Source organism: Gopherus evgoodei, unplaced genomic scaffold (assembly GCF_007399415.2).
Source record: "Gopherus evgoodei ecotype Sinaloan lineage unplaced genomic scaffold, rGopEvg1_v1.p scaffold_37_arrow_ctg1, whole genome shotgun sequence".
NCBI classification, from domain to species: domain Eukaryota; kingdom Metazoa; phylum Chordata; order Testudines; family Testudinidae; genus Gopherus; species Gopherus evgoodei.
In genome coordinates, this window is record NW_022060049.1 from 434,543 (window position 1) to 460,736 (window position 26,194).

The window sequence follows — 26,194 nt, forward strand, 5'->3', positions numbered from 1 at the left end:
TTACAGGGAAGTAGAGTGAACCACCATTCTGCACTTGCTCAGCCTATAGTTGGACTGCTCCTTACTACTGTCCAGGCTTCATGAGCCATGGGAGCAAGAGGTAGGCTGGGGTAGGTGCGACCACATGATCCTGCCGACTGGGAGAGCAGCCTGAGGCAGAAGCCTCCAGCTGGCATGATATTCCAGGCAGGACTGAATCTCCATTACACAAAACTTAGAGAGAGAATGACCTGAAGTCATTCCCATTTTTGTCCAGGTGCCCCTGACCAACCTCACCAAGGCTGGCCAGGTGCACCCATGTCTACCCAGGCGCCTCAACCGACCTCACCAAGCCAGCCAGGAGCACCCACAGGATAACAATGACGGCTACCAGAAGGTTTACTGGACAACAGGAATGCAGGTTACAGCAGAGCTTGGAGGCACAACCAGGACCCCTCAATCAAGTCCTTCTGGAGGTTCAGGAAGCTTAGTTCCCAGTTTGGGATTCCCTGAATTCCAACCACCCAGCCCAAAACCGAAACTGAACTAACTTCCTCCAACTGGCCTCTTCCTTTGTCCGGCTTCCTGGGCAAAGGTGCTGACACATCTCCCCTCTCCTTGGCTCAGGTTACAGGGCAGTCCAGAGCCCTTTTTATCCCCGCCGTGGAAGCCACTGTGGACCAGCACGGTGTACTGGCTCTTGCCAGTACGCCAGAGGGGACCGGACAGGCTTACTTTCACCTCTGCATATTACCTTCCTTCTAAGAGCTTCCTCAGCTGTTGCAGTAATTACTCAGAGAAGCCTGCAAGATGAAACCCTTTGCTCTCCCCAGGCAAACTCCCTCTGTTAGCCTCTGCTGTTCGCCACAAGAATGATTTAAAAGATTAGAAAATATGCCTTAGAGTGATAGACTTAAAGAGCTCAATTTATTTAGCTTAACAACGAGATGGTTAAGGGATGACTTAAGTATCTATAGGAGGAATCACTATTTAATAATGGGCTCTTCAATATAGCACAGAAAGAAATAACACAATCCAAGGGCTAGAAGTTGAAGTTAGATCAATTCAGACTGAAAATAAGGTGTACATTTTTAACAGTGAGGGTATTTAACCACTAGGACAATTTTCCAAGGGTCATCGCTAACAATTTTGAAATCAAAATTGAACACTTTTAAAAGAACTATGCTGTAGGAATTGTTTTGGGGAACTTCCGTGTTCTACTGGAGTTCTGACAAGATGATCATAATGGTCCCATTTGGCCTGGGAGTCTATGAATCTTATTGCACACCTGTTGATAATAATTCTATCTGAACATCAGTGGGTTTTTGATCACATGACCACCACTACAGCTCCATTACCTGGTGCCTGTTTGGGGTTTCTGACACTTCACATTGTCAGGTTGGAGGAGTGTTTCTTTTATCAACAGAATTGTGTCTTAGCAAGAAATGCCAGCATTCTCCTTGGTGTGATCTGCCCTCCTTTTAGGCTGACCTTCAGTGGTGGTGGTGGCGCAGATTGTGGTGTACCTGCAAAAGAAGCAGCTTGCTAGTCACACGCTCTTCGGAAGCTACTGCTCTCCCAAAGCCAATGACAGTACCTGGCATTGTCTTAGCCTAGATTTTTTTTGCTCCAGTTTCTTGAGTCACTGGAGACTGATCATGTGATGGGCAGAAAATATCAGTGTCACATGACTGGGTTAATATTCACTGATATCACTCTAAGGTAGCAGTTCTCAAACTGTGGGTCAGGACCCCAAAGTGGGTCACAACCCAATTTTAATGGGGTCATCAGGGCTAGAGTTAGACTTGCTGGGGCCAAAGCCTGTGCCCCAGGGCCAAAGCAGGAGGGCTTGAACCCCGGACTTCAAGCCCCAGGCCTGCCACTTGACCTCCCTGCCTAGGATGGCAGAGCTTGGGAGTTGGTCCCCACTCCTGGGGTTATGTGGTAATTGTTTTTGTCAGAAGGGGGCCGCAGTGCAATTAAGTTTGAGAACCGCTGCTCCAGGGGTTACTTTTACACCCAGTCTCCTGAAGGACACACAGTCACCTGCAGCACAGCTCCACGCCTGCTGCCTGCAGAGAGGCTGCCACCCTGTGAGGGGGAGCGGGGCAAAGCCTGAGCCAGTCACCCATTGTGAGTGAGAAGAGCCTGCCGCCCCGCGGGAGAGCCTGACAGTCTCCTTCGAGCCTGTCACCTATGGGAGGGAGGAGAGGCTGACCTCAAGCCTGTTATCCCCTCAGGGGGGAAGAACCCCCCCAGGATGAACGAAATCCTGGGACTTGTCTTTGCCTCCCTTGCCTCTTCTAAGATGGCGGTAGAGAACAGGCGTCGCTGCTCGGTGACGCAAAACGCTTGCGCCACGACCATGGGGCGTGGCATACCCGGGTCAGTTTGGCTTGTGTCTCCCAAGATGGTGGGGGCCCTGACGGTCATACTGCGGGTGACGTAATCCAGCAGTGCCGCTGGGAGGGAAGCCATGCTTTTGGCGAATGACTCCTTTGCCTCTCCTAACATGGCGGCTGCGCGGCGCGAGAGGCCCGGCCTCGGCCCAGGGACTTGGCCTCCCTGCCTCTTCCAAGATGTCGGCGGCTGCACTGTCGCGCGCTCAGTGACGAGCTCTGGCGCCGCCGCGGGAAGAGGGGCGGGGGAGCGGCCGAAGCGGCGCAGGCAGCGGCAGCAGCGGGACTGGCTGGGCCCCCGGAGGCGGGGGGGGGTTTAAAGGGACCATGTCCCCGGCGCTGCTGCTGCTGCTGCGGAGGCCGGAGCCGGGGAGGAGGCGGCGGCGGCTGCACCGGGGCCGCTGAGGAGCCCTGCGGGCCCGGCCCCCTTGGGCGCCCGGGAGGCGGGGACGGCGCGTGACCGGGTGAGTGTCCGCTGGGAGCCCGGCCGGCTGGGAGACAAAGCGGAGCCGCCGCCGGGGACTCGGCGCCCGGCTCGGCCCTGCGGGGAGGCGGCGCGGAGCCTGGGGAGCGGCCCCGTCCGGGGTGCTGAAACCTGGACAGTTTGGGGCGGGGGCAGAGACGCGGGGGGTCCTGGGGGTGGGGGCAGGGATCCAGGTGTCCGAGAGGGAGCAGGGGGGTGCCGGGGGTTTAGGTGCCCGGGGTGGAGAGCGATGGTTGCTGGGGGCAGGGACTTGGGTGTCCAGGGAGGGGAGCAAGGCGGAATGTTGGGGGTCCAGGTGTTTGGCAAGGGGGGAGCTCTGGGGGTGGGGCACCAGGTGTCTGGAGTGGGGAGGGGACATGCTGGGGCAGGCCCCTAGGTGTTTGGGTTGTGGGGGCAGCAGTGTGGCAGGGCCCCTGGTGAGGGAAGTAAGGGAGGAATTCTGGGGGTGGGGCCCCAGGTGTCCGAGGTGGGGAAGCGACACAACATAGCTATTCGGGGAAGGGAGTAAGGGGCAGAAGGACAATCCAGCTGTCTGGGAGGGACAGCAGAGGGATTGCTATGGGGCTCAGTCTCAGGTGCCTGCGGATGGAAGGCTGGTGTCAGGGGAGGGGTCGGCGGGATGATCTAGTGCTGGGAGCCTGATGCTAGGGTTTGTTGGGGTGGTTGGGAGCCAGCTGTCTTGAAGAGGGTTTGATAGAACTGAGGGTCAGGACATGGAGTTGATGGTGCTCTAAGGAGTAAAGGAGCAGGGAGGCTGGTGCCTGGAGATGAGTGCAGGAGGATGCTGCCATGCTGAAAGACAGGTACTGGGGATGGAGGGCAGACTGCTGGGGCAGGGAGGATGGGGGAAGTGGGCTGATGCCACTCCAGGAATGGAAATGAGAGGGAAGCTGATAGGGCTTTGGGAGGCAGCAACGAGGCTGTCTTTTTGTGAGGAAAGGGGGCCGTGGGCATGGTATCCACCTGTTATGACCTGCCTGACATTTAGGTTGTGAGCTCTCTGGGGCAGGGACTGTCTGCCTTGTTACTTGTCCGTAAGACTCCCAGCACAGTGGGTACATGCTCCTTGATTGGGATTCCTAGGTGTTAACATAATGCCAATAACGATGAGGACCATCTTACCAGGCAGCCGGTGCATAAGGCACAATGCTTGGCATGGGGAGGGCTCTGGGACATGATGGCTTGCTACTGACAGGCCTGACCCATGCTGGGATTTTCTCCCTAAAGTTTTCTTCTATTGCTGCTGCTGGTTCAGATACATCAGTGAAAGTGTTAGCATGGATACTATGCCAGCAACTGTTGGCATTCTAACCACAGTATAATCTAGAGCTGTATTGAACAGGGTGAGACAGTAGGGTGTTTAAAATGCTAGGGGCTGGTTATATCATGTGGCCACTAGTGCTCCTAGCACTGCTCCTGAAGATGGAGCACAACTATTGGTAGCAAGGGTGAGAATTTAAAGGTGATAAAATCCTACTGTAGAGACAAGGCACAGTGCCAAGTCTTTTGGAGTTAACTGTAAAACCCCATAAAGTAACTGCACCAGTGGCAGGAGGAGAGATAGGGAACCTTTCTATTCAAGGTTCTCATGCCTGTCACTGTGCTGTCTGATCATCTTCCAGAAGGCCACAAAGTGACACAACTCATCTGTTGCAAACTTCTTCCTAGCCAGTGACTGTGTTTGGATTATGTCAGGGTGGCTGATCCAGCCCTCCGTAAAGGAGCTGTCAGGGATGCTGATGGTGCCTGAGTTGGTTATGTGCAGTTGATGGAGTAGGGATGCTCATGATGTAGGGGATGAGTTGTGACAGGAAGGCTGGTAATGCCCAAAGATTGAAGACTCCTGGTGATCTGGGCATGAGAGGTGATGGGAATTCAGACAGGCTTGGGCAAAGAAGGCAACAGGGCGGTTGGCTGTACTTTAAGGATGTGAGGCTAGTGGTAGCCCGTTGAGGGAGGTAGCCTTCATGGTGTTTCCTGGGGCAGGGAGGCAATGGGCATGCTAATGGGTAAGGCATCATCCCTTGAGGTTTATCATACCTGAATTATTGTGCTCCTATGTAGCCTCTCCCCCTCACAAGTACAGGAACCTTCGTTGTAGTATATTTTGTGCAGCCTCTGAACTGTCACTTTTCTTCAAGGCTTGGATTTCTGTGTTGAGAGCCAGCAACCCTCTTGGAGGGAGCTGGCAGGGAGGGAGAAGCTGGAAGCTTTGGCAGCAGGTCTGAGACAGTTGCAGGTTTTGGCATAGAAGGTGATCAACAGTGAAATAATCTAACAATATAGGCCTTTAAATAGCAGAGTACAGCCCAATATGGTGAATAGGCCAGTTCATCTCCCCTGTCCCTCTCCAGAGCAGTTGTTTCAGGCTTTCTGCAGACTCGAGCATTGCTTAAACGTGGAACATGTTTTGAAGGCTTGTTTTGCAATGAAACAGGCTGGAATATTTATTTAAATTGGGGGTGGGGGACAAAGCCAAGTTTAATTAGATAGCAACTAAAAAACACCCTACAATTGTGCAGAAATGTACAAGGCCACGTGACCATGGGACCCTACTGGTAGTGGGAAAGTAGTGTTGGCATCCTGTGAGGGGTGAGGTGCCTCAGGGATAGCTTTCCCGGATAATGTTGCTGAAGTCCCTGAATGCTTATATCTCTGCTTATCTTACTGCAGCATGAAATCTCGGGAGAGGAAATCTCTCCCTGTCAGATTCTTCCGTGAGTTCATTGTCATGGAAGACCCCTGGAGCCAAATTCCCTGAAGATCCTAGCACCAACTAAGTTCAGATAATCCAAATACCAACAAAGCCCTGTATAGCTAAATGCTTGATGCTAGATTTGCCAGCCTGCCTAGCCTTGGCACTACGACTGTGTAAGCAGAAGAGAAGGAAGATCTCTGGGGATACATCCCTCTCCAGTTCCAGCTCTGGGAGAAGAAAATCCCCTCTTCCTCTGCTAAATGCTCTCATTAGTGTGACTTCAGAGAAAGATTTGAGCCATTCAGGTGCTTGGAAGATGTTTTGCTGATTTTTGAGGTTTCTCTGAGGAAGGGAAATCTTAAGGGATCCTGTCTAATATGACTTCACCCCTGATGGGGCATTGCTATTAAGGAGTGGGAGAGAGGCGCAGAATTGCTTTGGGAGCTTCCCCAGTTCCCTGAATTCCCGTTTGATTTGATTCCAGAACAATTGTTCTTATTTTCATCTATCTTCATTGACTCACCAATGGTTGTTTTGCATGTAATCTTAAATTTCACAGGTTAAATAGCTGATGCACACGTTAGGATTCATTGGCATCTTTAACTTGGCATGGGTTTGTGCGCACCTCTCTTGTTAAAGGCTGTTTTAAGCTGTTTTTTGTTTTGTTAAGTCTGTACCATGAAATGGGATTCTCAGACGTGTTCATAGCGTGGAGCTGCATCTTTGGGAAGAAGTGTGTCTAAGACAAATTCATGATCCCCTGGCTGATTATGCAGCATCTCTATAACTACAGCAAATCCGTCATGGAAGAGTAACATCAGGAGAGTGTTCGTGTCTATTTGTCCTATTTAAAAATAAGTTCATCACACTGTCTCCTGCTCCCCTTTCCTCTGTCCTGCTGTTTTTTCCCCATGCAGGCTGACCTGTTGCCCAGCTGCTGCCTCTTCTCTGCCTTTTTTTCCCCTAGACTTTCCTTTCCAGCTGGTGGCTTTGGATCTGTTGATGGCTCTTGGTGGTGACTGGCACTTCAGTCCTGCTGTTGACTTTGGCCTCACCCTGCTTGTAGCTCATGTCTACACTATAGAGCCTATGTGAGCATAGCTATGCTTGCATAGCCCTAGTGTAGACACAGCATAATCTGATAGGAGTCCTGCTGGTACAGGAACACTACTACTTCAAATAATATTAGCTACACCAACAAGAGCACTATTCGTTCGGCAGCATTGCAGGTTTTATTGGCATAGCTACGTTGTGTGTGTGGCAGGGGAAATCACACCCCTCACACTCCTAGCCAACATAACTATCCCAGTATAAGTTTTAAGAGTAAACCAGGCCTTAGGTAGCCGCAGCATCCCCTGTTCTTATGTGCCTAGGCCCTTACAGAAGAACCTGGGTGCCTGAAGAAGCAGCTGGGAAGAATCTAGTTCCCATAGGCACCGACTCCATGGGTGTTCCAGGGCTGGAGCACCCACAGAAAAAAAAAATGGTATGTGGAGAGCTCTCTGCCCCAATCCACCGCCCTAGCTCGCCCCTGCTCCGCCTCCTCCCCTGAACGCACTGCATCTCCTTTTTCCCCTTGGCTCCAAGTGCTTGCGCCGCAAAACAGCTGTTTCACAGTGGCAAGCACTGGGAGGGAGTGGGGAGGAGAGAGAATGCGGCACACTCGGGGAAGAGGTGGGGCTGGGGCAGGGATATGGGAAAGGGGTCCAATGGGGCAGGGAGGGGGTGGAGTTGGGGAGGGGACTTTGGGGAAGCGGTTGGAATGGGGCTGGGAGGGGGCAGGGCAGGGCATGCATGGAACTGAGGTCGGTGGGAGACTTGAGCACCCACTAGCGCCGGAAAAAGTTGGTGCCTATGCTAGTTCCATGTAGCCTGTTGGCTCTCTGTGGACCAGAGACACATGCCCAGCAGACCCTGCCATAAAGTATACAGCATGAGCAGCATGGGGGAAGTAACGCATAGTTACGCATCTAAAAACATCTGCAACTTTCCATTTGCAAAGCTCTGGCATGAATGAGCCTTGTTTGTTTTTGATTTTTAGGAAAGGAGGTGATTGTCCATAGTTAACCACTTTAGCATTCAAATTCCCTGGTTCTGCTTTGAAGCATGGAGGTGAATGGAGCAGGAAAGAATTTATGATGATGCCATTTGGCAAGAGGCACTTTGCTGTGAGTCTGGGTTAACAGGACAAATGTGCATCTGTTTACATGGGTGGAGGACGCTATCTTGGCAAAGAGGAAAGACAGAAACTTTTTTTTAAGTGACACTGTTGAATTTTCAGAATGCTACAAAAATTAAGTGGTAGCCCCACAATTGAGGGATCTGCAACTTTTATTAGACCCCTAGATTCCTGGTGAGGCAAATGTGAACTCAGAGGATTGTGTTGTGTGTTTATGATCTTTCTCAGGCAGATTTTCTGAGGAGCCTGCGCAGATACTGAACTTTAAAGAGAGGTGTGGAGATCACCGTGTCACCTCACTACCCATCATCATGCAATTTAAAAACAACTGATCAGGTGTTTGAGAAAGGAAAAATGGTGACACTCCATAGAAACTGGTTTACGAGGAGAGATTTTTGACAGGACCGATTGGGGAGGAAAATATATATTTTGCTAATGAAATAAGAATTGGTCTTTCCTAATTAGAAGCCAGTTTCCATGTTCTGCTGAGACCAAGTATGGAAAACTTCAGGCCAAACACAAATTTGTGCCAAGTGATGGTTGAATGAAATCAGTAGGTCACATCTGAAATTGTTTTGCAACCTTTCCAATAGCAGGAGTTCACCAGAAAGGAATACGAGATTGGGAGCATGATGAGTCTTCCCATTCCAGCCAGTTTGGCCATCTAGAAACCCAGGCCCAAATTCTGCTGCCCGTTGCTAAGATAAGCCCATTGATTTTTATATAGTCTCTGGACTAGAGTGGCTTATGGCTTGCCTTTGTCCATGATTTTCTGCACTGGTGTAGCTATACTAGAGTAGACATGCTAGCTATACTAGAGTAGCTGTACTAGAGTAGACAGGGTTTGCACTGATTGAGCAAACCCTGAAGGTAAGTTGCACTGGTGCAGTTTGTCTGCACAGGGGGTTTGCACCAGTACAGCTCCCTCCAAGTAGCTACGCTCATGGAAAATCCTGAATGTGCACATGGCCTTGGTTTTCTCCTTTTGTCCCAGGAAGTCTTTTTTTATTTTTTTTTTTATTTTGGGGGTGGAGGTGGGGCTTTGCTTTTATGTCACTTGAGGCGGTTGAAACACAAGACAAGGTGGGGAGTGTAGAATGGACCTCAGTGGTGGCACCCCAGCTAAATTTGTCCCATGGCACTGCACCACATAGATTTGAACATTTACCAGTTTATGTTGAGTGATAGCACCAGCCGAAGGCTCAGTCTAAAACACATATTTGCAGCAGTTTAACTAAAGGTGTGACTTTAAACAGGTGTAGTTGCTGTATGTGTGGATGCTATTGGGTTAGCTTAAATTTCTCTTAATTGACTTAAGCTAAAATGATAGGAGAGCTACACTGCTGGTGCTTGTGCTGTGTCAAGGTGCTTTGGGTTCATCTGGTTACTTGAAGGGGGAACAAGAGGGACTTTGCCATGTGGCAATGTCACATGCCCTCTATTAACTTGCATTCTCTTGAGCTAACTGCTGTGATGTCAGTCGATCATTGCTATATAATAAAATGAATTAGCTACTTACAAGTGTGTCCCTCTATCCTTTGGGAAAATGCTACTAGAGAACATGATTGTATTAGAAAAGTTAAACGAATTAATTGTGTAAAGTATCCAAAAAGCTACATAAAGCACAGTTTAGTAGTGATGGGTCACAGGTGGCAAAGATCCTTGTCTGTGTGTATCTGTACCCACAGGAAGCAGTTTGTGATTCTGAGGGAATAGGGGCTGTCAGTTTGGGAAGAGAAGAAGGTCTCATTTCCCACTGCTGATTGGATACACAGCTGGAAATTTTGGAGAGTCTTCTTGTTATCTGGGGTTTTCTGAACCCAAAACTATGGTAACTAGTCTGTTTTTCAGGCAGTTTCAGGGCATAAATCAATGTGGACACAGCTCCTCTCATAAATAATTGGTACACATGAGTGCTTTCACCCAAAATTCCTTGTTTTTTATTGTCTCAAGCACACATCTAAAATAACAATAGTCTAAAGAACCCCAGATATAGTTACCCAAAGTCTGAGATGGTGTTGAGTGGTCAACAGCAGGTTTCCAGTAGCCAGATTTCCTCCTAGCTGCTGGGGAGTTGGATGTCAGACTCCTAGCTTGTCAAAATCCTCTCCGATCTTCACCAGATTGCACACACTAATCTCCAAGACCCCAGCAAGCCACTGCTGTTATCTCTATCCCTTAATGCCTATATGGAGTGGAGACTGTCTTACTTCCGATGCCTCGGGTTTGCAGAACTTCTGCAGGTCTTTCCCTTCAGCACCCTGAAAAAGAGAAAGTGATCTGTGGGACGTGCTAGGCATGGCAGCACTGTCAGGCTCCACTGCACGGTGGTTCACCCTGGGAAGAATCCAACGTACATTGGGAGTGGCTGTCAATGAAATTGGGAGAGTCTATGGGCCATTGTTGTCCTGCTCAGATTCATGACGTTGGCTCCTGATATATAATTTAAGACTCCTCTCTTTCATAATGTTGTTCGTTCTGCCTATTTGCCACCCAGGTCAGACAATCTATTCTGCTATGGCTACTGCATTGTAAGACACTTGGAAAAGCCTTGTACGTGTTCCTATGCACTGGTGCTATCCATGATTTCTAATTCAAAAACACTATATTGGGGCCAATACAGGGATGCCAAATCCTCTGCTCGCTTTATAGGCTAATGACACTGGTGCTCATGACCTGAATGTTCTTCCAGGAGCTAATCTACCACTGGGCTGCTGCAGAAACCAGGCAGCTACTCTGCTGTACTGCTTAGGGTCAGGGTAGCTGGTGACTCTGGATGCACTTGAAGTGGCCAGGTATTGTATGCAGGTTCAGCGGAAAGTGTTCACTGCCTGTGATCCTACTGCGTAACCTAGAACTGTGGCCGTCAGAGTTCTTGGTGAGCTCAGATGAAGATTCAGAGACAAAGGAGCAGGAGGGTACCAGTAAAGAGAAATTCTGATGTTGGCCTGAGCCCCAGAAAGAGCAGGGCAGCAGAAATTAATAGATTTTTAAGGCCAGAAGGAACCACTGTGACTATCCAGTCTGACTTCTTGCATAACACAGGCCAGAGAACCCCACCTAATAATTTCTGCATCAAGCCCATAATTTCTTGTTGACTTAGAGTGTATGTTTTAGAAAGACATCTAGTCTTGTTTTAAAGACTTCAAGCAATGGATAATGCATCACAGGTCCTAGATCAGTTATGCCAAGGGTTAATTGCCCTCCATTGTTTTTTTTTTTTTTAAGTGCCTTATTTTCAGTATAACTTCAGCTTTTCTGTCTTTGTCTGATAAATTAAAGAGCCCTCTTCTAGCAGAAATTTACCCCGGGGGTTTCTATAGACTATGCTCAAGCTACTGCTTAATCTTCAGTTGTCTACAAAGCTGGTGTCCTGAGTGAATTCCCTAGATTTGCTGGCCTATTCGTTGTTTGTATAACCGCTTCCTTGTTCTGGGTTTTTTCACTTTCTCAGCATGCTATTTGTGTGAGCTCAGGAATTCACAAGCTTTCTGTAGCCTAGTCATCCTTTAACAAGAGTGTTCTGGGGATGTATCTCCTACAAGCCCATTCATGATCTCACAACGTCTTGGTAGCAGCTCCAGAGACTCTAGTCTCTGCTTCTCCCCTCAGTCTCTGGAGCTGGACAGGTCTGGAAATGCAGTTGTACAAGATTAGTTTGGTATCTGGAGCCCCATCTCCTGGTTTTCTCCCATGCTCCAAATAGCACTGCTTGGGTTCTTAAACTTGCCCTCTCCTGCTGTTCAGTGTCTTTCCTGCTTATCCCACTCCCAGCCACTTTCCCTCTGCAATGTGTGGCACTGACAAAGGGTTATGTGTGACTCCTCACACAGAAACAAACTAGCTCTTTCCAAGAAGGAGGGAAACCCATGAGAACTCCCACAGACTCTAGTTGTAAATTGAAATTAAAATTGCCCCAGCACACATTATTTTCTGATGGGGTGTTTGCACATCATGACAACATATTTAGTTGATGCTTGCTCCTTTTAGTCAATGCTATTGCAGTTAGTTGTTTGTAAAGTGCTTTTAAGATTAGAAATGCTGGTTTTATTGTGCTCTTCTTAGGGTTGCGTCACTATGGAAAATATTTTTAGGGTTACCTGGAGTCTGGGTAATGAAACTTTCACATGCTTCTTACAACCTCCTCCAACCTAGAAAACCTCCTCTGTGGTCTGAACTGTATGAGTTCTGAAAATATGCAGTGTTGTTGTAGCCATGTTGGTCCCTTGATATTAGAGAGACAAGGTGGGTGAGGCAATACCTTTTATTGGACCAGCTTCTTTCTTTGATAGTTGTTCTGGATTTCTTGCATAAATAGAAGTAGGTCCAATAAAAGATATTACCTCACCCATCTTGTCTCTCTAGCATTCTGAAGAGACGTGTTTGAAACGAGTGCTAGAAATTAGAATCGAAAATCTTACCTCTTGTTTAGGGTCTATGGTACTAGGTACACTACATGAAGCGAAGCATGTGTCTGCCAGCAGGCCTGGATTGCTTCCTAATGTGGGGCATGAGTGGGCGCAATGGGTCAGTTAGCTCTCTAGACAGGGGGTTTCTTTTGCTACTCTTTTCAGAGGCACTGAGCATCCTCCACTCCAGATGAAATCGATGTCAGTGGCAGGTGTTCTGTATTAAGTGGCTCATGTCATATGCCCCAAACTAGTGGATATTCTGTATTTATTTAAGCAAAGAATTTTGTATTAATTCCAGTTTCCTTATTTGTGAAACTGAGGGAACTAATGTCTGAAGTGCTCTGGGATCCTTGGGCAGAAGGCCCTTGAGAAATATGAGTCACCCTTCTTTCTCTACCACGCCTTTTAAAAATAGGTGACAAGTGCTGTGCTGGTAGCAAAGAAATTAGCACTCTGGCCTTCATGTGGCAACACAGTATTTGAAGGCTGTTTTCTCTCTCTTGAGTGTGCCAGCCCGAGAGAGGGAGAAAGCCTACTCCTTCTGCCAAGGAACCAGGTGATCCTGTGCTACACAGCAGAGACATCTTCGCACCATTAAAGAGAATCCTTAGTGTTCTTGTCCAGCCCTTCTGGGGGAGAGTATGGGCACTGCAGTATAAGACCCTAAGGCAGGGGTGGGCAAACTTTTTGGCCCGAGGGCCACATCTGGATATGGAAATTGTATGGCGGGCCATGAATGCTCATGAAATTGTGGGTTGGGGTGCAGGAGGGGATGAGGACTCCAGCTGGGGGTATGGGCTCTGGGGTGAGGCCAGAAATGAGGAGTTCAGGGTGCAGGAGGGGGCTCTAGGCTGGGGCAGGGGCTGAGGCCTCCAGCTGGGGTTGCAGGCTCTGGGGTGGGGATGGGGGTGCAGGGTGTGCTCTGGGCTGGGACTGAGGGGTTTGGAGGGTGGGAGGAGGATCAAGGCTGGGGCAGGAGGTTGGGGCACGGGATAGGGTCAGGGGTGCAGGCTCTGGGCAGCACTTGCCTCAGGCAGCTCCCAGAAGCAGCAGCATGTCCCTCCTATGGCTGCTAGGCAGAAGCACAGCCAAGTGGCCTTGCATGCTGCCCTGTCTGCAGGCACTGGCCCTGCAGCTCCCATTGGCTGCAGTTCCCAGCCAATGGGAGCTGTGGGGGCGGTGCTTGGGGTGGGGTAGTGTGCAGAGCCCTCTGGTTGCCTCTTCCCTCTGGCTCCGAAGTGTAAACATGCTGCTGCTTCCAGGAGCCATGCGGAGTGGGGCAAGCCCTGGACCCTGCTCCCCAGTGGGAGCTCAAGGGCCGGATTAAAACATCTGGAGGGCTGGATGCAGCTCCTGGGCTGTAGTTTGCCCACCCCTGCCCTAATGGCTGGGTGAGGAGAACCTTCACAGCTCTAATGAGCACAAAGGGTCCCTTGAGGAAAGCCATGTATCAGTCTTTAAAGTATTGGGTACATGGTGTGAATCCCAATGGGAGGTCAGTGTGGGGTTTTTGTGTAGTGATTATTTATATATGTTCCTGAGGGACTTGTACAGAGTCCGAAGCACTGAAAATATGCAGCTGTAGGCTTGACTGGCAAGAGCCCACTGGAATCCTAAAAAACCTAGAGAAAAGATTTCAGCAGATCCTCACTATCAGTGTTTTGGACTTAGCGCTGCACTGGCATGCCACGCATGGGCTCCTGATGGAGTCAGTCAGCCCTCTCCAGGTGTCTTGGCTCCAGGTGGAATGGTGCTTGTTGCTAAAGGAAGCTCTTAGCAATCAAAGCCAGCTGGTAGGTCCTACCCCTGCTGGCTAGAAAAAGAGCATTTGAAGCAATTTTTGTGTGTGTGTGTCTTGCTGAGGGTGCAATTGGACTAGGCAAGGGGAGTGGGTTAATGGTTCTGTGGGCAATGTGTGTGAGAGCCGAGGCTGCAGGGAGCGGAAGAGTTGAGACTTAAGTAAGCATAAGGCATCTCTGTTTGTTTTGCGGTGGCTGTGTCCCCTCCTCCCCAACACTGGGGGGAGAGCCAAGTGTTTCTCAGTGCTAGTCCTCTCCAGAAAACTCTAAAAGACACAAGCGTGAAGGTCAAATTCTTTGTGTTACTGACCTGCTAGCCTGTGGTTGTTTTGGGTTTTTTCTCCTCCCCTTCTGTAGCCCCTGTAGAGTAGCTAGCACAAGTGTGTGTGTGGGGGGGGGGGCGGCAGAGAATCATAGAGTCAAGCCCATCACGTGGGGCATTCAGTTTGATTTCCTCACCTCCCCACGTGCAGCGCTCAGAGGACTCTTCTCTACATCATTCCCACAGATGCTTGGTCTCTGCTCATTCCTGGCTCTCAGCAGTGGTGGAGACTTCATCTCCTATCATCTCTTCTAGGGCTCCTTTGCTCTCATGGTTAAGAACTTTTTATGTAAATGGCTACAGGCTATTGCTCCTTGTATGGTAGTAACCTCTTAGGAGACAGCAAATAATTCCCTCCCTTCATTTGTATTGTTACCTTGAAGGTATTTTATAGACTGATATCTCTCTCCTCTGGCCTTCTCTTTCCTTAACTACATAAATTTAGCTCTCTTGCTTCCTCTACTCATGCATCTTTATTCTCTAGCTCTCTGGTACATTTGCTCGCTGTCCCTTGTGCTTTCTTTAGCGTTCTTTCTGGATCATGGAGTCTGGAGCCGTTCATGCTTATTTGAAACGTGGCCATATTGGGGTTATGTAGGGCAGCCTTATCTCCTCCCCAGCTCAAGTATGTGATTTACCCCTCCTACGTGCAATAATAACTGCCTTGCAGCACACCATGAGAGATTGTGGCTGTGATTCTGCGAGAGATGGTTCACTGCTTTTCCCTGAGTATAACTCAAGCTCTGTTCAGACCCACTATGAAAAATGTTTTGTTCACTTCACTAGTGATTGAAGTTGGTTATACAGTAACTTCATCCCCAGGGAGACCGGATGGGTTGGGATCAATAATCATCTTGACTTCCATGTTGAAGTAGTCCTCATCATTTGTTTCCTGTATCTGCACTCTGATCATCAAGGTGGTAAACCACCCAGGGATCCTTTATTGCAGGGGTTCTCAAACTGGGGTTGGGACTCCTCAGGGGGTTGTGAGGTTATTACGTGGGGGGTCACGAGCTGTCAACCTCCACTCCAACCCCACTTTGCCTCCAGCATTTATAATGGTGTTATAAATTAAAAACACTTTTATATATTTAAGGGGGGGGGTCGCGCTTGGAGGCTTGCTATGTGAAAAGGGTCACCAGTAAAAAAAAATAAAAAATTTGAGAACCACTGCTTTATTGGGTCCATGCCCCAGTAGCAAGTGATGCTACAATTGCTTTCTTACACCTGTGGCTAATTAGGATGGTGAGTCTCACTGAGACAGATGCAAACCTAGCGGCAGCAAACTCTAGGCATGGCTAATGCAATGCATGGTAGCTATGAATTTAAGGAGAGATCTTGAAGCTCCTGCTGGGTCAACATGTAATGCCTATCCTGCTAAGTAACACACGTTGACATGAGCCAATCGTCCTGTACCCCAGACACTACACTGACTGTCTACTTAATACTAGAACAAGTTCAAAGTCCCAAAGCCCTCAATGGGCTGGAATTGTCTCTGCAGTCAGGACCTACCATGGAGCTGTGACCCTCAGGAACAGTAGAACTGTCAACAGGATGAGTGTTGCTCATGGGAACTGGAGGACATGAGCATTCTCAGTTGCTGGCCCATAGCTGGGGAACTTTCCTTCCATGAGAGACTAGAACAGTCCTAAATTTCATTGCCTTCGGGGCAAAATCTTGTCTCCATTTGCTTCCCTACAATAAAGCCCACCTCCCAGGAAGAATAACTAGCTGAGCATTTCTCTTCCTTCTCCCCCTCTCCCCAAACCCCTCAACAGGCAGAGGGGGGAGGTGTGGGGGTGGGAAGAGACCCAAACTTGTGTGTGTGTAGGGTGACTGTGGCTTGTGAGGCACACTCAGTGTGAGTAGCAGTGTAAATCCCTGGGGAGATGGTAAGGGGCTGTGCAAAGTCTTTAGCCTCTAGTTTGCTGGTTCAAGTGCATCCCAGGACAGTGGTAACTGAAATCTGTTTGTTTCTCTTTGGCTTACGTGAAGTGAGTGGCTAGTTTCAGTCCAGATCCTGCTTAGGTAGGTGTCCATTTTTCAGAACTACAGTGTGATTGGCCTCTTTGTTGGTGGCCTCAACAGGTTGCCATGTAGCAAACTTCTTATCCCTGGGGGTAGGCAGTGGGAGATATGTTAGCATTTCTGCTGCTGTACCTGCTTGGGGAGAAATAGTCTGTTAACATGGTGCCTTTCACCAGCATGAAACGCCATTTAAAAAATGTAACTGCAGCTATTAGTAGCGTCTGGTGATATTGGAAGTTGTGTGTTTCTCCTTTTTAGGAGAGTTTGTGTTAGGTCAACACTAAACATGAAACTTGGAGACAGCAAATGCTCAGAGGATAACAGGGAGCTCTGTAGCATGGTGCAAATGAAGAGCAACAATGTGTGATGGAAATGTGCAGTGTTAGCCTGTGAATGAGGAGAGATGCTGCATGGTAGGGACCAGTGGAATAATCCTGCCCTTCTGCAGAACAGCTCATGATACACACAGACTCAAGACCAGTGTTTATGTACACATACATATGCTGGCATGTCACTAAGGTCTACATCGCCAGTGGGTAACTTCAGACATCTTGTATCTTTCCCCATTGACTCCTCCAGCAAGGAGGGGACCAAGGTGTCAGCAAGATACACTGCTTCCAAAGCACAGATATTCAACAGTTTCCCAGTCTTTGTATTGGCCATTTGGCGGCTTTGTCCACCCTCTTGCTCTGAACTGCCCTTCTCACCTGTATAACTTCTTTAGCCTTTCTCATCCTTGTTCCATGCTAACCTTGTGGCCAGGGAGTGATGCAGAATCTTGCTAAGCAGATCAGTCTCCTAAAGTATCATGTGGTGCCGTGGGCACTATATTGTTCTTTCTCATTCCTCCTGCCTCACCGTGAAATGCTCCTAGGCTCAACAAGCTCTTGGCGTAAAAGCTTCAACGCTCCAGCATGGCTCTAGAGAGCACTGTGCTGTGAGAGGTGCCATGTTTACATATGGAAATGTAAAATGAAGGTCCTGACCAATTGCATCCTGAAATCCCATAGCACTAAGGGCATGGATCCCGGTGTCCTGGTTACATCCCATACTGGGATTTAACCAACTGGGTTTGATATTTTCACTTTACAGCTGAAATAACTGCTGCTTTGCCCCACTTGAAGCCAGTCATGTAGTGACACTGTAAAGGTGTTGGGCTGAAAGGCACAATAAGATTCTTTTGTTACTATCTGTTGTTACTCCAGGTCATGCCATCGGGCCTGAAGAGAGCAGGTGTGACCTGGGAAGGTTCATCACTTTCCACAATTGAGAAATCCTCATCACTTTCTTTTCCCTTTTTAGATTTTCTGGCTACAGCTGCCTGTGAATCCTATGAAGTCCTGATGTTTGTTTTTTCCTAAGTGACACAACAGAATCTGCGAGGAATGGAGAAAGCTGTCTCTTCTTCATCAGAGCAGCAAAGCGCGCATTGGTGTGATGGAGGCAAAACTGTGTTAATGACACTGGAACCAAACAAAGAAGATTTTTCTGCCCTTGAGTGCCCCCAAGGTGAACAGAGAATAGCTACTTTTGTTAAAGATGCAAAAATGCCTCTGGAGAGTGCAGCTTTATCAGGGACATCAGTGGAAGGGGGGACTGATCTCAAGGAGACTGCCTTCTATGTTTCCGACAACGTGGCAGCCATGAACAGAGATAAGAGAGGGAATTCAGGTGCTGATGATATGTGCAGCTGTAAGAAGGATCCTACTTTTTTCTTGCCTCTAGTCCGCCAGGAGCCAGACGTTGCTTTGGAAGCACACAACGTGGCAGGTAAGTTCCACACCCTAAATCGATAGGTGACACTCAAATACCATTGGCTAATGGCAAGTCAAAGCCTCTTTCCTGGTGAACAGAAGGGAGGTCAAAAGCCTACATTGCTGCAGAGTTTAATTTTCATTTTAAAATATACCTCGTATTTGTGATGGTGCTGGAAACCTTCTAAATGGGACAGCAGAGCAGCAAGTCTTCCTGAGTCTGCAGACTGCTTTAGCACCCCACTTCTGCTCATTGCAGAATGAGTTAAGGATACACTGCTTAGTGCAGCTGCTGCTATTCGGGACCCTGCAGGTTGCAGTGAAGTGGATTAGAATCCCTGCTAGTTTTCCATTCCTGCTGCTCTGAGCAGTGAGAGAGGCAGACACTGGAGATGTTCGCAGGAAATGAGGGAGGAGTCTGTCAGGAAGCTGTGGGTGAAGTCAAGAGACATCCCATCCTCTGGTTGCTGGAAGTGACGGGGGGAGGCATTCAAATTTATTAGGTATCTACACACCAGAGGCACCTAAAAAGAAAAGCAAAGTCCCATGAACAGCATCCTTTTCCTTCCCTTCACCTGCAGCCTTTCCCAGCATCTAGTGGTAGTGGGAGGGGGTATGTATCTGGGCGTCTCACCTGCTCCAGGCTAGGGCTGTGGGGAGGGCCTCCCCTCATCTTTTGTTTTGGCCTCTGGCTAGCAGATGTCTTTTGAGCCATCTTGGCAGTGGACTCTCCCTGGTGAGCAACCCGCCTGCAGTGGCCAGCCGTGCAACCTCTGCCTTGGCATGCAGCTCCTTGTAGCACTCAGTTGATGAAAGCTCCTGTGCATTGGGCCTTTCACAGCTGTTTCCCCTCCTCCCTCATCTCTCCTGGATTCACTTTCTCAAAGATCCAGGAATTAGTGGTGTTCCATATGGAGATCTCCTATTCGCAGCTAGGCTGTGGATATGAGTGCAGCACTGGGCTTCCTTCCTAGGTGAATAGCTCCAAGATCTTTCCCCTTGTGATGTTGAGAGTTTTGGAGCTGGAGGGAGTGTGATGATGACACAGCCATGCTGAACAGTTCCTGTTCTAGTTTTTTTAAGCTTATACATTTGTTGGGGCAACCAGAAGAGAATCCAAATGTAATGCGTTAATTGGTAATTTAGCAACATGGTAATGATCAAGTTCAGCACCACAGACAGGGATGCAAAATTCAGTGGCAGTCATGAAGTGATAGGTTTTGGGAGTTCTGCTTGCCACAGTCAAAACTAACTGCTCAATTCATTTAGACTTGTCAGACCCATTAAATGGTGCCAGTCAGATGCTGAAACGCCAGTGGCACTTGGTAATTTAGTGACTTGTGTATGTGAACTGTGTAAAAAATGTTACTGTTTGCTTAGAGCATACCCAGAGGATTACTATGCTATCTTAAAGCGCAGTGTTTCTATCTATAAAACACATAGGAACAGTTCTGCATTGAAACAACAGGGAGTCTGATGGCACCTTAAATAGTAACAGATTTATTTAGGCATAAGCTTTCATGGGTAAGCTGCTTCAGATGCATGGAGTGAAAGTTACAGATGCAGGCATTATATAATGACACATGAATCCTGCCCTGGGAGACCTAATTAGGCACTTTGCACATCTGTGGATTGCACTACCTCCCACTTGTTCTCTTTGTACCAGTCCAGAGCTGTGGGGATAGTCTCCTCTGCCAGCAGATGGAAATAGGAACCCTGGAGAACTTGGAGTGATTTCTTTTCTTTACTAAGTGGAGTTCATAGGCACAAAATATTCCGTTGGTTACAGTCTCCTTGTCGCTGTGAAAAGCTGTACCTCCCAGGAACCTATGGCTTGCCAGTTCTCTTTTTGGGCTCTGTGTGATGCCCTCCTGCTATTGCATGTTTCTATACTAAGAACTATGGAGAGTTCTCTACCTGGGAACAGGTGCATAGCTAATCTGGCTCGGATGTGTGTTATCTAAGCTTCATTCCCCACCCACTGCACCCAGGAATCCTGGCTGGGAAATAGTTCTGGGGGAAGGAGGCTGTGATATATTATCTCCAGTAACAGTGGCCTCTCCAGGTGAGATAGGTGTGTGAGCTCGCAAGACTGTGTTAGTTGGGCATGGACTTGTATTGCTTTGTATAATTTTATGAATGCAATCTCTGTGCTGTCTGAGGGGAGGCCTGGAAAGCTCATGCCTAAATTCATTCTCTCCAAGAATCAGTCTAGAGATAATGAGTTTAGTTTAATCAGGGAGGATTAGGCCTTCTTCTAGCAGTTGAGATGTGAACACCAAGGGAGGAGAAACTGCTTTTGTAGTTGGCTAGCCATTCACAGTCTTTGTTTAATCCTGAACTGATGGTGTCAAATTTGCAAATGAACTGAAGTTCAGCAGTTTCTCTTTGGAGTCTGGTCCTGAAGTTTTTTTTTTTGTTTTTTTTTGCTGCAGGATGGCTACCTTTAAACCTGCTATTGTGTGTCCAGGGAGGTTAAAATGTTCTCCTACAGGTTTTTGTATATTGCCATTCCTAATATCTGACTTGTGTCCATTTATCCTTTTACGTAGGGATTGTCCAGTTTGGCGATGTACGTAGCAGAGGGGCATTGCTGGCACATGATGGCGTATATTACATTGGTGGATGTGCAGGTGAATGAACCGGTGATGTTGTGGCTGATGTCGCTGGTGTAGATATGTGGGCAGATTTGGCATCGAGGTTTGTTGCATGGATTGGTTCCTGAGTTACTATGGTGTGGTTGCTGGTGAGAATATGCCTAAGGTTGGCAGGTTGTCTGTGACCGAGGACTGGCCTGTCTCCCAAGGCCTGTGAAAGCAACGGATCATTGTCCAGGATGGGTTGTAGATCACTGATGATGCGTTGGAGAGGTTTTAGCTGAGGACTGTAGGTGATGGCCAGTGGAGTTCTGTTGGTTTCTTTCTTGGGCTTGTCTCTCAGCAGGAGGTTTCTAGATATACATCTGGCTCTGTTGATTTGTTTCCTTATTTCCTCATGTGGGTACTGTAGTTTTGAGAATGCTTGGTGAAGATCTTGTAGGTGTTGGTTTCTGTCTGAGGGGTTGGAGCAAATGCGGTTATACCTCAGCGCTTGGCTGAAGACGATGGATCATGTGGTGTGTCTGGGATGGAAGCTGGAGGTGTGAAGGTAGGCATAGTGGTCAGTGGGTTTTTGGTATAGGATGGTATTAACGTGACTGTCACTTATTTGTGCTGTGGTGTCTAGGAAGTGGACCTCCTGTGTAGACTGGTCCAGGCTGAGTTCGATGGTGGGATGGAAGCTGTTGAAATAGTGGTGGAATTCTTTTTCCAGAGTCTCCTTCCTGTGAATGGCATTGCGTTCTGCACAATTTAGGTTATGAGGCAAGTGACATTGTTTTTCCAGTATTTCTGCCTCTGCACGTTGACAGAAGCATTCTATGTATAGGTCCAGACTGTCATTTCGACCCTCAGGAGTCCATGTGGAGTTCTTCTTGTGCTGTTGGTGTGGGGGTATCTGTGTATCAGTGTGCTGTTCAGTGTTATCTTGAAAGTATTCTCTGAGTCGGAGATCACCAGATCACCACAGAACTGTATCATGTTTGTGGGAGTTGTGGGGCAAAAAGACAGTCCCTGAGATAGGGCTGACTCTTCTATTGGGTTGAGTGTGTAGCTGGATAAACTGACAATATTGCTGGGTGAGTGAGGGGTTCTGCTGTTGTGGCTCCATGTGGCAGGTAGGATTTTAGACAGCTTATGGTCCTGTCTCCTTTGTAGAGAGGAGAAATGTGTAATGTAGATCTCCTATCTTATTTTAGTAAAGTCTGTTTGTGTGGAAGGTTGGTTATTTATGAAAGTCTCTAGTTTGGAGAGCTCTTTTTTGATGTTTTTCTGTTTGCTGTATAGGATGCTGATCAAGTGGTGGCTGTTTACTGGCTGGGGACAGGGAGTTGTGAGAGCAACAGCCCATTGAAGGGAAGGAATTTGCATAATCTGGTGTAAAAATTTGCTGGAAAACTGTACAGTTGTGGGTCAATCATTGTTCAGCATCTCTACCTTCTGATTGGCTTGGACAGTGCAATCCTTCCCTATATCCTTGATGGGTTGTGGGGCTTGGTAGGTGTCCATAAAATGCTCTGACTCCTTTGAAAGGAGTGAGAGAAGAGTAAAACATGTACACTTCCCTTTGTTGTGGGGTTGCTCGTAAATAAGGTTAAGATTTTTGTCAGCTATTTTCAGTAAAAGTCAGCATAGGTCACAAGCAATAAACAAAAATTCACAGAAGCCCGTGACCTGTCTGTGACTTTTACTAAAAATAATTTTTACAAAATGGGTGTGATGGAGAGATGAGAGCCCGAGCCCTGCTGCAGGAGGGGAGGAAGATCCTGCCTGTGGTGGCTGAGAGCTCTAGGGTTCTCCCTGCCACCTGCAGCAGCTGGGAGCTCTGGGGTCCCCACCAGCTGACAACTCTAGCTCCACCATCCTGGGGCTGAAGTGGAAAATATCATGAAGGTCTCTGGAATTCATGGAATCCGTGACCTCCATGACATAATCTTAGCCTTACTTATAACTGCTAGCACTAGCTTTTATTTCAGAAAAGCATGAACCATGTATCTGGGGAAGGGTATGTGTGACATATAAGGAATGTATTATTATTGCAAACCTGGTGCTGGAGGAGAGGGGAAGTGCAAGGTGTCAGATTAGGGGCCTCCTGACCCTGACTATGTCTAAGCAACCCAAGAACTGCCACCCACTTGGAACAAATAGCATTAAACCTGAAGGCTCTCAGCACCTGATAGGTCTCAAAATGTAATTGTAAATAGGGAATAATCATTGATATTTCTAGTGGTGTCCAGCAAGGATCGGTTATTGGCTCTGCATCATTTAATTTTTTTTATCATCAGTTAACTGGAAGAAAACATGAAATCATCACTGGTAAAGTTTGCAGATGGCAAAAATTGGGGGAGAAGTAGGGAACAGGTCATGATTCAAAGTGATCTAGATCACTTTGTAAATTGGGTGAAAGCAAACTGCATTTTAATATGGCTAAATGTAAATGTCTGCATCTAGGAACAAAGACTGTAGGCCATACTCACAGGATAGAGGACTCTATCCTGGGAAGCAGGGGCTCTGAAAAAGATTTGGGGGTTGTGGTGGATAATCAGCTAAATGTAAGCTACAAATATGATGCTGTGACCAAAAGAGCTAATGCAATTTTAGGATGCACAAACAGGGGACTCTCTCAAGTAGGAGTATAGAGGTTATTTTACCTCTGTGTCCAATTCTGGGGTCCACAATTCAATTTATTAGTGTCAGTCTTGGAGAGGATTCAGAGAAGAACCATGAAAATGGTTCAAGAATTAGAAAATATGCCTTATAATGGGAGACTCAAGGGATTCTAACTGTTTAGCTTAACAAAGAGATGAAGGGGTGACTTGATTCCAGTCTAAAAGTATCTGCATGGAGAACAAATATTTAATAACGGGCTCTTTGGTCTAGCAGAGAAAAGTATAACTTGATCCAATGGCAAGAGAGTCCTGGTGTAGTCTCCTTGATTTTTCACCATGAAGTCTGTCCAATAGGAGCAGATTTTATTTTAGCAAACCTAGAGCTGGGGGAGAAAACACACTCCATCCCGATGTTTCTAGCTCAACAAGTTGAAGCTGGACAAATTCAGACTGGAAATAAGGCATAAATTTTCAACAGTGAGAGTAATTAACTACTGGAACAATTTACCAACGGTCATGGTGGATTCTCCTTCATTGGCAATTTTTAAATCAGGATTGGATGGTTTTCTAAAGGACCTGCTCTAGGAATTATTTGGAGGAAGTTTCCCTGGCCTGTGTTGTACAGAAAGTCAGACTGGTCTTTTCTGGCCTTTAAATCTATCAAAACCTTTTGGGATTGAGCCCCAACTCCTGTTGCCTTCAGTGGGAGTTGCAGGTGATCAGCACTTTGCAGCATCAGTCCAGTGTTCCCGTTTCCTAGACAGTTTGTTTTGTTTTTGTTTTTGTTTGAGCTGGAAGCCTCAGGAGTGGGGAGTGTGTGTGTTTGGGACTCTTCTGCTCCCCCACCCCTGGGTTTGTTAAAACTAATCTTCTCCTGGTGGCCAGAACTCATGGGGAAGCCCAAGTAGACTACCAGGACTCTCCTGCCTAACAAGGGTAGGTTATTTGTATTATTAACGACCTCAGTGAATAGGCAGCTTGGTGCACAGTTTAAAAAGCTGTAGTATTTATTGAATCTCTAGCTTCAGTTCAAGCAGTCTGTTAAAGCTTATTTTCCATGATGGTGTTATGCTGGTAAAACAAACACTTGTTGCATTAGAACCTTACTGTTGGAGCAGACAGTGCACCACATGAATAAGAGCTGGCATCTGCAACGGTGCAGCTTTGGGAGGGTGTGGTGGATTTGTTGAGCCCCCAATGGCTTCCATGCTTGAAATTCTGTTAGCTGTTTGGGGGAGAGGGGTGAGAGAGATAAAGAAGAGCATCCTTGAAATGTCTCTTATTACTCATGCATCATCTCTAGTAACTTCCAAGGCAGCTTTTACTGTGTTAAACACCTAATGTGTTAAAGGCCAAAGTGGATGACAGTATTTTGGATTCCACAAGACTATCACTTCAGGGAACTGAATTGGCAAATTACAGGCATAAGCCTGAATGATTATTTACATTTACGTAATGTCTTACCCCAAGTGCTTTACAAACTTGGGGTCTAATCCATGAGATTACTCACATGAGTAAGGGGTGGCGAAATCATCCACTTTATGTATTGAAATTGTCTTTGACTGCCAGTGAAATGTAAAAGTCTAAGGCTTAAATGTACACATCAGCACTGCACATCTGTTTAGGACAGGAAATGAAGGGAAATGCCATATCCAAATAAAAAAGTAAGGGCAATTTTATGAGGCAAAATCCTCATAAAATTTTTGCCTGGGGATACCATGGGTAACATTCCTTCATTAACAAAAAGGGCCATGGGATCTCTAATGAGTAAAAGTGGTCAGGCCCCTGCATCCTGGTGAGCCACCCATGCTAGTTCCTTGTTCTTTGGGGGTCTCCCATCCAAGTATTGGCCATGCCCAGCCCTGCTGTGTTTGGGAGCCTACAGGATTGTAACGAGGTGGCGTGACTGCAGATCATGACGGATGAGACTGGTCACAACATAGATCAGATAGGATAAACATATTTCAATGGGCTGGCCCTGACCATTTCCATGCAAAGTTTTTGAAGGCCATAGAAGAAGAAATGGTGGGCTTGTTAGCAATAATTTGCAATAAATCACTAACCCAGGGGACTTGCCAGAAGGATGGAGAACAGCAGAGAGCTGAGCCTTCAAGAGGAGCCATTGGGGAACAAAGGAAGCCTTAGCTGAGCTTCTGTGATCATGAGGAAGCTTTAAACATGTAAATGATGACATCTGATGGCTTGGAGGATGCAGGGCTAGATGATTCCAATCAAACCTGATTACATCCCTTGATAAAGCCACAAGGAATAGGCTGGGCTGGTAGCCTGGTGCTCAAAAGGGGACTGGGAAAGAAGTCACCAGGACCTGGTCTAAACACAGTAGTTAAACCTGGGTAACTGTAATGTGATTGTGTGTGGTTTTTTTTAAACAGTTTAGTTAAACTGCTGTCAGGTGGGTATGGACAGTCTAGACTGATATAAGCATATCCACATTGTTTAATTAAACCAGGATAAATTTGTATGTAGCTAAGCCCTAGGTCTCTGTGGATAGGATGGAAGGAAAGCATTGTGTACTCTTCGTGCAGTGGCACACACACAAGCATGGACCATTTCTCTTCACCCAATGTGTTAGTGGGCTGTGTCACACTCTGGTTAGAGCAAAGGGTTCTGTGAAGTCAGCTGGGCTGAGACTGGAATTTGTGTTTGGAGTGAAACCCTTCTCTTAACCTTGTTGACTTGAAAAATCCCACATTTAATAGCAATGGGAAACTTAATGAGCATAATATTTCTAAATATTTCTTTGATCCAGTTCCACAAAAGTATCTGCTGGTTATCGGAAAGACATCTGCCTTGCAGCAGGACACAGCTGTCTCATGAACTGCTCAGAGTAACTAGGAGTACTGCTGTGCCATGTTGGGGTGAGATTCTCTGGGCCAGGGATCTGGAGAAGCTTGTAAAATAACCCAACTGCCT

General features: G+C 47.5%; 1 protein-coding gene across 8 annotated transcripts in view; it reads left to right on the plus strand.

Moving 5' to 3' along the window:
* The first annotated feature begins 2,679 nt into the window (after positions 1-2,679).
* WIZ (WIZ zinc finger) overlaps positions 2,680-26,194 on the plus strand; it is a 160,412-nt gene continuing 136,897 nt past the window's right edge. For 2 of the 8 annotated variants that reach the window (XM_030545474.1, XM_030545476.1), the window contains exons 1-2: positions 2,683-2,842; positions 17,603-18,070. In XM_030545474.1, the coding sequence (XP_030401334.1) occupies positions 17,686-18,070 (385 nt within the window). In that variant the 5' untranslated portion in view covers positions 2,683-2,842; positions 17,603-17,685. Of the gene's footprint in view, positions 2,843-3,510; positions 3,666-17,602; positions 18,071-26,194 lie in introns of those variants that run through there. The other 6 variants (XM_030545479.1, XM_030545478.1, XM_030545482.1 and 3 more) reach the window with 6 other exon arrangements.